The sequence below is a fragment of the Pecten maximus genome, chromosome 18 (assembly GCF_902652985.1).
Source record: "Pecten maximus chromosome 18, xPecMax1.1, whole genome shotgun sequence".
In the NCBI taxonomy this organism is placed as follows: domain Eukaryota; kingdom Metazoa; phylum Mollusca; class Bivalvia; order Pectinida; family Pectinidae; genus Pecten; species Pecten maximus.
This window is the reverse complement of record NC_047032.1, coordinates 16,796,860-16,810,081: the sequence shown is the minus strand read 5'-3', so window position 1 is coordinate 16,810,081 and position 13,222 is coordinate 16,796,860. Positions and strand designations below refer to the sequence as shown.

At 33.7% G+C, this 13,222-nt stretch overlaps 1 protein-coding gene across 2 annotated transcripts in view; it reads left to right on the top strand.

Annotated features, from left to right (window-relative positions):
* LOC117316178 (pumilio homolog 2-like) overlaps positions 1-12,814 on the top strand; it is a 46,156-nt gene extending 33,342 nt beyond the window's left edge. For both annotated transcript variants that reach the window (XM_033870687.1, XM_033870688.1), the window contains one exon: positions 124-12,814. In XM_033870687.1, coding sequence (XP_033726578.1) covers positions 124-367 — 244 coding nt within the window. In that variant the 3' untranslated portion in view covers positions 368-12,814. The remainder of the gene's footprint in view (positions 1-123) is intronic.
* Positions 12,815-13,222: the final 408 nt, after the last annotated feature.

The window sequence follows — 13,222 nt, the reverse complement described above, 5'->3', positions numbered from 1 at the left end:
TCACCTGAAAGCTATAAGCCCATCAAAAAAGTCCATTTCAAAATAGTTGCTCGACTGTTTTCCAAAATGTAAGTGAGACACGTATTGTCTGTTTTGAAGACAGAGGTTTGCTATACATTTCAGACCTCACAGTGCCTTGTATTCCATGATGAAGGACCAGTTTGCCAATTACGTGGTGCAGAAGATGATTGATGTTGCTGAGCCTACGCAAAGAAAGATCCTAATGCACAAGATCCGTCCCCACATCGCCACACTGCGCAAGTACACCTATGGCAAACACATTCTGGCCAAGCTCGAGAAATACTTCATGAAGAACAGCTCTGACCTTGGGCCTATCGGCATGCCCCCGAATGGAGCCCTGGCATAGTGCTGTTATATATATACAACTGGAAACTGGGACCCATTTAGAGGCCACCAATGGGAGATTTCATCTATATAAAGGCCCTATATTTTGTCAGTAATCTTCTGACTAAGACCCATGTTGGAGGTCAAAATGGAAGGTTTTGTCTAGTTTAGACCTCCAACATTGTTATTGTATACAGTTGACTTTGAATTAAACCCAATTAAAGGCTTCCAAATAGGAGCTATGATTTAGAAGATGGCTCCAAAGATTGATGCATACAGAGGTATTTTTAAACCTCGTTACGATGTAGAGGCCTCTTGGAATCAAGCTTTTTGGCCTGTATATGGTATATGTCCTGGGATCTTTTTGTAGAGGCCTGCCAACATTAATGGTTCACATATGTATGTCTTATTCAGAACTTTCATTTCGAGTTGGACCATTTAAGTCCTGCATTTGAATAATATGGAATCCAAATATATTTATGTATCAACTACGTATTGCCTACCAGTGTCAGAAGGACAGGGTTGATATGTAATAGATAAGTTGGACCTATTTGGATGCCTTAACCCTTTCACCCCTGCTGACCATATAGGACTTCAATTGATGAATGAATGGCAGAGTCCACTAAAGTGTCTTAGGGTTGAAAGGGTTAAATAGATTTCTACCCATCATTACCCATCTATCTTACATCATACAACCTTTTAAAACTTTATTTCATCCCTGCCACCTAACTAAAAGGACTCCCTCCTCTTACTATTTTGCATTGTCTGAGCATTATCCTTTTTATTGGAGCGATAGTCTGATTAATTGTTCTTCAGACATATTCAAAAGATGAATCCTACGACTAGTGTAGGAAATATGGAGACATTTCAATAGTGAACCAGTGGAAACTGTGTCTTATTGGTCGTAGCCATCAAAAGGTTTATCTTTTCAATGCATGCAATGATTAGAGTCAAAGTATATCTTGGTAAATTCAACTATGATTGCAAAATTAAGACATCCAGTTGGATATAGTATTGAATAGTTATTAAGACATCCAGTCAGATATATTATTGAAAAGTTATTGATTTGGTTTTATCTCTTAAATTTATAGTGAAAGGGAGGGAAGATTGTTTATGAAGGTTGTATGTTGTAAAGTGAGTAGCATGTGATATCTTTAATTCATTGTCGTAGTATTGTTGCTGGTATTTCACGAGTACAGTTAGATCTGCATGAAGAGACCTACAAATATAAAAGGCTAAAAACGGGAAGTCTTCATCAAGTACATATATGTATTGATATATAGTAAAACTGCTTTGTTATGATGAGAAAATAATCATCTCCTCTTTGGGAGAAAGATTTATTTCATAATCTCTTGAGCAGATTTGACTGTACTTAATATATTAAGCATTTTTAAAAAAAAAATTATTGTGAATCATAAGTACCTTGTGAATATTTTGAATGGTGTACCTAAAATACACACATATTGATGAGTTGTGAAAATGAAATTGTGACCAAACTTGAGGTTGCTTCCTATTGAATTATATAACTATGCCAATCTTTGTGGAGTCATATTTATTGGCTATTTGTCACTACTTGAAAGATCAAAAGAAGTGTGATTTAACTCATTCACCCCTGTAGACACATTTGAACTCTTCCAATTCAGAAATTGGAATAGTTCATTATGACACTTCAGGGGTGAATGAGTTGAATGTTTTAACACTCCGAGGAAACCTCTATGTTCGACACTTATAAACAATGAAATCAAACTGAATACTAGTAATATTTCAAATTATTTTGAATTGACAAAAAACATGTCTGCATATAGTTTTTGCATATGTTGCTGTTTTGAAGATGACATCTCAGTGCCACAGAAAGGTTTTCTTTGTAATGCTATCATTTGTACTGACGTTTTGTGGTCTTTGTTCAGCTAACAATTAACTAGAGCAAGAGTCGAAATGATGACGACAAAATTCAGAGGAAAATCCTATCTATAATATCTCACAATGAGACAAATAAGTAAGAACAAAAAGTCCATCTGCAGATATTATATGGAAGAAATTTATACCAGATGGTCTCGAGTACATATTGGATCATCAGACTAGCAGCTTTAATGCAAGGTTCATATTATGCATCTGTAAGGAACAATAGTACCTTCCAGGTAGTGGAAATCTTGGGATCATTGAAATGAGGTATGATTGTTGCCAAGTGGGTAGCATTTCGTTTTTAAGTGTTTAAATTTTGTTTGATTCTAACCACATTCGTGAAGACTGAATACTGAGTGTAGGTCTTGCATTGTTCTTAGATATTCAGGTATCTGTTTAGGGTAGCTTGATATCAGTTTTGTTTTTGAAATGTGTGTGCTATTTTTTTTTTATTTTTTTTTTCCCCCTATGTATTTTTTCCTATTATTTTAGTTTAGAGGATGCCAAGTTTGGCACCTTACTTTGTTCTTGCCACTCATTGTTTTGTGTGTACCTGTATGTATTACGACTGCTGGGAAGGGGGTACAGTAGATGTTGTTAGGGTTTCTCTGTGAGAGGGAAGTTCTGGACAGTTCTATTAACATTTTTGGAACTTAAACAGGACATCATTTGATGAAATATTTTACATATTTTTCATTTGAAAGAGTAGACATCAATAGAAGGACATTACAATTTTATAGAGCAAGTTGTGTCACGCTGCTCATAAGTAGCAAACCCTCTCTGACAATAATTTGACCTTGAGCTCTCATTGGTGGATATATAGGTGTCAGCTGTGGTGGAAAGATTTCGGGTTACTGGGAACTTCAGAAGAATAATTATCTTAGGTAAATTTTCATCAATTGACTTACTAATATATATGATTTGATCAAGAGGAATCTGAATTGACCTCTTAGGTTGAATTGCTGAAATTCCTTTGAAGATACTCGGTAATGCTGGTAATGCTGTATTCTTTATTGCTGTTCTGATGATAAGTATGAGTTTTAACTATGAATCATATTACTCTGCATATAAGTCTATCAGGTATCCTACACAGGATACTAGATTAAGTAAATGAGGTCTTGTCTCAAATCTCCACGATATTATGTAAGGAAAGTTGTTTTAAGGTTTTGCACTTTGGGCCCTAAACAAAAAAAAAGGGCAGTGTTAACTACAGCATACTGTAAATTGAGAGCTACAATCAAACGTTACATGTATATAGAATCTGAGACTTCTTTAGATGTTGAACATACATTTGTTGTATGCCGGTATGCTGACACATGTAGTTGCTGGCTATAGAGTTATCGCCCTTGTACAATTTATGGCATGCTGTAAAGGGGGGATAACTCTGGAGAATGCTATCCTACTTAAAGTTGTGTGATAAACATCTGTATATATACTTGTACGAAATACATTAAGATAAATATATATGAAATATAATTATATCATCTATAAATATACAGTTTATGTATATGGACTTTGAGTATGCTTGCACGTCCAACTTGTATCGTCCTGATACCTCACAAGTCATTTTAATTAAATCGCACAGATCACAAGTAATCCAAATGTTAAGATAGAAATAGAAATATTGAAAGTAATTTTTTTAATATTTATATAAATGTTAACTTATACACAATTTTTTAGGTGTACCAGTTTTATAAACATTATCAACATTTTTCATTAAAGTGTATAAAATGAAACCATTAGGAATGATCTTTTAACTTTTACTAATTGAAAGCAATAGCCACATTTTGTATATTAGGTTTTTTGTTCCTCCTAACCAACTTAGCAGACACATATATATATATTTAGCAATTTTCTTGATCCTTTAAGTAGTTGAGAATATCAAATTTGGTGAAAATGTACAGTGATTTTCTAGTGGCTTTTACTGCAAAGGTATTTTGCAAGTCTCTTTTTCAAGCAGAAATGCTGGTTGTTTTGTACAGATATGAGCTTCTCGGATGACTGTTTTGTTTCTTCTCTGTGAATATCGAGATCAACATATGACTTCGTACTTTTTTTTTTTACAATGGTGCAAAAATCTGTATATTGAAATATCACATGTTGTGAGTGTTTGTATCCGTCTTGCGTGTCTAGCATTAAATGCAAGTGTAAGTCATTACTATCAATATGTCTGTCAAATGCCCAGATCTATTATAATTTAGTTAGCTGAAATTCAAATTGAATTGATTTGTTTTGAGGTGATGTAGTAGCTGGTGGCTACCTCACTGCAGATAAAGGACACCTGTTGCCTGTTATCCAGTGAAATTGAGATAATAATGCGATCATGACTGTACAGGACAGAATATTATTTCAGCTTTTGTGAGCAACACGCGTCAGATTTTCACCTGAGGTGGCATTGGTGTGGTTTTCTACCGATTGAATTACTGTGTCTGCTATTCAGGACAAAAACCAATGATACATTGGTATTAGATGGAAGTTTATGGAGCTGGATGTGTAAGGAATTAGACACCATTCTTTAAAAAAAATTTTTTATTTCATCCGTAAATAGATCAGGACATTGACTTTTTTGTACAGCGATAAAGATCTTTAAGTATTCAGTTTGAAACATTTTGTGACAAAATGGTCATATTAAGGGGCATTTGGTTGACTTAGGCCACCAGTTTTATTGTACAGTACTAAGTAATCAAATCTGTTTATATATAGACTTAATCTGTACAGACTTGTGCAATAGATGTTTGTTAGGTCTTATCAAAGTTGTATTTGTTGGATATTGATAGTTTTCTATGGCTTCAAAAGCCTTATTTCTGTTAGAACAGTTTCAGTCGAGAGCTTATAGCACTGGACTTCTTACTTGTGGGAATTGAACATTCCATGGTTTCCCAGAATATTTTAATACATGTACAGAAATTAAAAAAAGCAACTTGTAAATATGTATGTAGGAAAAGCAGGATTTGTTTAATGTTGGGAGATTGTAATCTCTTTCTGATGTTACATTACATGTTAGATAAAACCTAAACAGTCATTCGAGAAGCATTGTAATTTGTTCCGTCTCATCAAAAGTGCTGTAGGGCATGTCATAGTTTTTCTTCGCTTCCTAGCTGCTGTTGTAAGATGATTAAATTTCATATTAATGTAAAATTGCTTAGAAACAGAAGGATTGAAATAAGGCTCAAGAGTTTTGGGACACTAAGAAATGGGTAAAAATCAAGAAAAGTCATAATATTGTGCTTCCTTTGAATCCTTCTGTTACTTCCTGTGTGTAAATAAATAAAGTTTGTAAATCGGAACTGTATAAAACGAGCACTCTCCATGTATAGCTATCGGTGACCTGTCCAGTAGGTTTGTCACTGAACTTACATCTTTATAGTATCCCGTACCCTGTACAGATCAAACTCTCTTACCACAACTAAAACTTCAAGTCATAAAGAAATAAGTCATAAGTAGCATGTGTATAAAGAATCTTATAAAGTTACAGGGTCAGTTAATTACTTATCGGAATCTGTATCACTGACCTGTCCTTGTTTCTACATAGGGCATTGTTAAAATCAGTACTAATTTCTCTAAGGAAATAATCAAGGATGGAATATTCATAAACTTTCAACATGATATACTGTAAATTAAATTTATGGCATTTTGGGGGAAACCCATTAGGGCGGTTTCAAAATTATCTAGGTGGGAGGGGTGGGAGGCACAGACCCCACCACCAATCAAAAATTAAAACATATTTAATATAGGGAATGATAGAAAAGAGGCTTTACCTCAACCATCCATGAAAGTTTAAATCAAGCTCCTCCTATACTGATAATCCATGAATAACCGATAGTGAAAAGAATAATTCCCCATTTAAAATAATGTTCAGATGAGAAATAATTATTTCTTCACTTTAACCTATAGATTAGCCCAGTGAACACCTGTATAAAAACATTTGTAAAATAAGTCCCCATTGATGCCGTTTCCACCTTGTACATTGCGGTGAAGCTGGATTGGTGCTAGATGTATTTATTTGAAGTTTGCAAACTCCAGTGTACAGAGTAAATATCCTCTATAGCTAGTGTTGATACATATTTTGTGGATAATTCAACATATGACCGATTCTAGTTTCTCCTTTTAAAAGAATATGTTTTAAATAAGAAAATCGCCCCTTGGTACCTGTATTAGATTGTATTATTTGTAAATCTTGTAAAATCTGAAGTAATGACCAAAGAAATTGAGTCAACATGAATTTTCATCCTTTTTCAATATTAGAACTAAATTGATTAATTTTCATTCTCAGGCCTTCTATGGTATCTATCACAAAAACGTGTAAATAAACAATATTCCTGTTGGAAGTATTAGGAGGTTGTTAAAAAAAAGTTCAGGCATTTCCCCCAGTTTCATTTCTCCCATTCATGTGTATAAAACAATGCATGTATATTAGTGTATATATTCAAATGTCGAAGACATTTTCTAGTACATGTAACAAAGAAACATTTTGAAACAATGGTATGTACATACTTAAGAGATGTTATTTTTTTAAAAGGAGAACAATACATGTATATAGACAGATCTGACTACAGCCAAATTAACTGGGGTATGACCCCATGTTCAAGTCACGATGCCTCTGAATATTCATGCTTTTAAATGTTGATGTATTTGTTTTTGCCAGGTGTGATTCTTGCATTGTGGGACCAAGCTTAAAAATTCAACACTTGGATAAAGATTTGCATTTAAGTGATATTGTGAAATACTTCTTAATTGCAGAGCAATTATGAAGTCCTGAGGTACATTTGAAAAAATAAAAATAAATATTTGACAATAACAAGAAAAGGGAAGATGGGTTAAATTTTCGAGGATACCGTATATCTAGGATTAAATTTCTTTGAAAAAGTCAGTTTTTGAAAAAGTTATTTTTTGGAGTGTTAATTTTTGACAAACATTAGCTATTGGTTTGACAAACATTGGTTATTTGTTTTAAAATGATTGGGAGGAAATTCAAATATTGATGAAGTTTGAAAGTGATGGGGGTGGAAGCAAAATTATGTATATATATAAAGCTGAAAATTGACCAATTCGTCCATTTTGTAAAATATCTTCATTTATGTACAAATCGAATAGTGTTTTGATATTTTATTAGTTTAATTGTATATATTACAATGATAGATGTAACATGTAAGCCTACAAGCCTGGAGCCCAATGGGCCTTGTTACAGAAAGCTGAATCAAAAACATATTCAGAGGCATCTATAGGTGAACGCAATTCAAATTGTAAAGCTTGTTTGTAAATTGTAAAATAGAATTTATATTTGTCATGAAACTAACAGCAAAGTATAACTGACTCATATTACTGACCCCTCTTTGATCCCTCCACCCTCTCTACCAATCTAAAACAGAACCAACACCTTCATTGCAAAGGATATATATTGTCTGGTTTTGTCAGGATATAAGTGATTATTGACCGCCATGCACCATATTCTCATGTACTTAATTAAAACAGCAATAAATTCACTGTCATCTGTACATATTAAGTAACCACATACTCAGCAGAGCACACATCTCAATTTTAACAAAGATTCAGGGTATTTGCCATCTGTAATTGTCATTAGTATTCCTTGTGATCCAAGTTTTGTGTGTCAAATTTGTTCTCTAATTCTCGAATTCTATGCTTTCTTAAATAACAATGTTGATGAAATTGGAATTGAATTATGTGCCCTAACTTATACTTTGACAGATTGTAATTTTTTTTTTAGGGGTTTAACATCCTTGATTGTGGAAGCTGAAAGATTTATACCGTAGTTCCTAGTGTCAAGGTGATTTGAAAATTTTACAGAAAGTTTTCCATGTATCTAAAGCTTTTGAGGTGTATAATTATTCTATAAATTTTGCATACGCTTGTAGATTTGCGAAGTTTCTATTAACAGTAGCCATGAGGATAGAGTTTGGAATGATATGCGACAAAGGCCGGATCATTCCCACTAGATAATACTGATCATGATGTATTTTGACCAATGATAGTTGTCCCGTTCATTGTCTGCTTTGGGCGGTGTTGTGAGTGGCCTTCATATAGGATACCTTGATATAATGCTGTTTGTATATTTTGATGTTTTTGAAAGTTCTGAGTGATGATAGATTAGGTTTGCAGTCATTGATAATGTAATGTGTATGTAAACTGAAAGTAGATTTTAGTAGTAGTGTTATGTACAAATAGCATGTAAATTCAAAATAGATATCAGTCATTCAGATTGTACACTGTACATTATACAAAGCTTAAATCATGTGTATTGTTTCACAACATAAAAATTGTAAATTAGTTTTTTCCTTCCCATGATAATGAAAACATGTTTTATTTCACACGATATAGGATTTGTTTTATCTCCTTCAAGTTTGTCATTGTAGCATTCGCTGCATTACTGTATAATATAATAGCAATTCCAGCATTACCTGTGTATAGTGTAGATCGTGTAGCATAGCATTGGTATTGGTATGTATTCATTTCTAAGTATTGTGGGAGCTTTCTGTCCTATTTTGTATATATATTGGTAGTCACGTTGTTATACATATATAATCATGTAACATGTTTAATAGATCTATTTCCTCTAGTTTAATATCTACCCCATTAGAGATTTGTTTCATTTGTCATTACTGTAACGCCAGTTGATAAGATTTTGATGACTATGTATAGATGTTACGTATCACTCTGAATGTAGAGTGATATCACTACAGATCACAGATAATCCTTGTGTTTTATTACAAACGTAGTCTGCATGCTGATTAGCGTTCTCATAATAACTCTCCTCGCATATCAGATATTTATATATCTTTTTTCCTTCTTATAATCCTGTTGTCTCTTTGATATTTTAATCAGATTTTATCATAGTTTGACTTGACTTGGGTCGTGTTGAAAGAAAAAGTATTGAGCAATGATCCACATAGGAGGAAGGGTAAACAGTGTTCTGTGAATTCTGTATGGAGTTTTGTTTGACATTCCATTAATACATCAAAATACAGTGTAGCCTTGTTAATCCCAGGGTTCTTTTATGTTTTCAGACAAGCCTTGACAAGGCCTCCATTAACATGTCACTGTCATTAATTGGAATATGTCAAACAAATTCACATAGAATGTCAGGATTTTAAGAACATTGATGTCCGTTAATTAATGAGTACTGTAAGGTGTAGAGGATGTTGTTACTATAGAAGTTTGATACTAGTGACTTTGTACCTATTACAAGCCTTTTCTTGTATTCCACTCTAGATTAAACCCAGTCAATCTCATACTCCGAGATAATGAATCAATTTCAGTCTGCCAGTCACATAATGATGTCGTTTTTCTTGACATTAGCTGTGATTGGCTAAGTCCGAGCGAAAGAATGTTTAGGCTGAAGATTGTTCGATGATCCTTGTAAAATAGGACTAAGACAAAGTGTCTCTCAGATTGTAGGAGATTTGATAATTATCTATTAAAACTGATTGCAGTGGTCTTAAAACTGACCCTGGGCTTATCCCAGTGTTGTAATATGGTATCTAGAACTGGTTTTGTAATAGGTACATGTGTTGCTAATGAACAGAGCTTTTGATCCTAGAGGTGATTTTTTTTTTATTAGTGTCAGGCTTGTTCCAATTTGTATATTGGTCATATATTTGTGTGTTGTATTTAGCTGAGCAGACAACAGTTCACACCACATTGACTCATCACAGATGGTTGTGGCATATTGTGCTTGAGGTACGATTGTTGATTTTCACTCCGTACTTCATTTTGTATTTACTCTTTAAGATTTTTTGGTTTATGAAATTTGAGATTAGATATTGTACTCTGTACAGAAAATAGCAGCCCACTTGAGTTTTGCATTGGCTATTTAGTTCTGGTCGCCCAAATCCTGTATATGTGAGATTTTGTAAGTCTTTCAGCTACATATGATCATGTAGAGTTGTAAAATCCTCAAGTTGTAAGATAAAATACGGTTTCTGTTCGGTATGGAATTTGATATCCTGGGACATCTGAATCAACAGCTTGCATACGGAAATGTATATAGCAATGCACATCCTACTTATACACTTTGGAAATGCTGTATTTGAAAATAAGTCCAATTATAAGAAAACTCCATCTTCAAATGATAGCTGTACATGTATGAAAAGTTTGCATGCATGTGATCAGATATATCTCTGGATTGAATCCAATGCCATTGAACCAGATTCAGATAATGTTGAAATGTTTCTAACCTGACAGATGGCTGAAAACTGAAGACCTAGGTTAAGGTTCGTTACAGCTTTTGACAGCTAGCATATTTGACGTAATCCACCATTATATGAGTTTGTGATCAGAAGTATCTGAGAAGGGCAAAATGAAAATGGCTGTTACTTCCTGTACTGAGGTACCCTGGGAATGTATCAAATCCTTAAATTTTAGAACACTTAAAATTCTATCATGTTAACAATTGCAGTCTGGAAGTTTTGAATTTGGGTGTGTATTGTAGCCTGCCTGGTAATTAATATACTGCTTGTTACTTTTAACTAATATCATAATCATGTATGCCTTCACTTTCACTGAAAACCTAAAAATTTCAGCCAGATTTCTTTTAAAGAATATTCCGAGGAAGCTTCAGAGGATAAAACAGAAATATTCTAAGAAATGTTGTTGAGGTTTCGTGGCTTTGATGTACCTATTGTGTATTGATAGTCTTCACCTGTATATGTTGAACATACTACTGTATAGATTATAACAGGGTGTGTGCTGTAGCAAATACTACATATGTATATATTTTTTCGACTCGCAGAGAGAAACATGTGTTCACGTCCCTATAACCTCTCCACAAGGTAAACATAATTGTAATATAGCAAAGTAGAAGAAAATTAAATTGTTTTCTTTCAATTTAGTAAAAATTGTACAATATTCCGTAACCCCAAAAATTACCACAATTGTAAATTCGCCAACATTGTTAATAGTTTGTACCATAAATATCTTGAAAATATATAAATAAAATTTTGTGAGTGAGAGGTGTATTATGTGAAATAAAAGAAAGTAGGTTGTCATGGTAACCAACAGTGTATATTTTCTTCATGTGTAAAATATCAGCATTTATCAAAGAAAGTGTTACGGGGCAATGAACCCCAGTATGTACAAAGTTTGCTCGTGTACAGGCATTTGAACTATTACATTGGTATATATTGTAGCATAAAAATTATTTGATTTTGTATATTCAGGTTGTTCCCATTTGTACATAGACTTTTAGGGTGGGGATGATAGTTAGTGTAAATGGTGACGAGACATATTATCATTTTGTCACAAAGCTTGACGATCAGGTAATCGTGAAGTAAGCTTTAGAGAAGGATGATTAAAATGGGTAGGGGATTGTACAGGAATAGACGTAAGATGATGGGTTAAAATGCAGGTTGGAGATGCATTATGGGAAGGGATGATATGTCATTGAAAATGGTGCAGATGCATTATGGGAAGGGAAGTATGGCCATTGAATATATAGATGCATTATGGAAAAGGAAGAAGGGTCATTGAAATCTGTTCACGAGTTGGTCAGAGATGCACTAAAGGAATGGGTGCTAGGTGAAGTTGGTATTTTGACCAGGGGCTGGCAGGAGATGCACTATAGGAATGGGTGCTAGGTGAAGTTGGTATTTTGACCAGGGGCTGATCGTTATCGTTTATGCAGAAAAAAAGTATTTTTAAATGCAACATTCCAGGCATTAATTTGAGTCTTTGACAAGACTTGCCAGATATCCAATAGGAAATCACTAGGTCTGTTCTGTGACCAATCAAGTCATGTTCACTATAACAAATAAAATTATTCATGGTATGAACCCTGATATAGGGTATCGGGAGATAAAATATTGACCCCCTGCAGTGCAGAGATGGGTAAAAAAAACTACAATTTCTTGGGTTGACAGTAAATGGAATGTTCCTGATATACGGGTGGGAACAGACAGTAGAAGTGAATATCTTGTGTGGACCACAACAATCAACAAAATTTACCTCATTTCGATGAAAAGATCTTAAGTCACATTTATTGAGTGAATTGCTTTGCCACCTCCTGTAGGTGTAAACATTAAATCTGTAATGTAATAAGCAGAAAGCAAAATTGAAAGTAAATAATTCATATATAAAAAAAAATTCATTGGTCAATTAAATTTTACAATAAAAAAGGTTGAATAAATTAATTGATGAAGTCTTGAATTGCGAGTTATTGATAGTGATACTGAATTTTTTTTTTTTTTTTTTCCCAATAATACAATACCAGTATTAGGTGAATTCTCTGTAAATCATAAAATACCACAATATGTAGGTGATCTTTTGTAGTTCGCATTTCATTAAATAACTCCCATTTGGTTACCATGACAACTATAGTTTCTTGTTGCACATTTTTCTTCTAAAACTGCCGTAAAATTTATACGAGATGGACTTTCTCGTAGCCATTGTGCCACTGTAAGTAAGTTGTAGATTTATGTAGTAAAAAATCATTGTATTATTGGAGCTTCTGTAAATGTTTGTATAAAGGCCAACAACAATGGAATTGTCCATTGTATCAGATGAAACTTGTGTTTTTTCTTGCAAGTAAAAAATAAAATGTTCAATTCTATGGTAATGACTTGTTTGTTTTGTTTGATGTAGAACACAGTACAGTGATGTTCTAAATACTGCAGGAGGATGAAACACCTGTTACCATTTTAGGACCTATTGCAAACGCCTTGTGTCCGTCACGAGTTGTAGATACATTTAATTTACATTATAGACTTCTTAATAACCAAAACGCCCAGGGTCAGGATATTTGATAGTATGCTTGGATGAATGGCTGCAAAGTTTGTGCAAATTGATTACCTTGATTAACTTTCAAGGTAGAATCTGAAGATGTCTAAATTAGTTACCTTGATGCATTTTCAAGGTCAGATGTGTTAAAAATTGTATACAACTCCCAAATAACCAAGAAGTCCAGGGTTATATTTTGACAGTGCCATGCTTTGAAAGCAGTTAAAATCCCAGCGGCATCCGATGA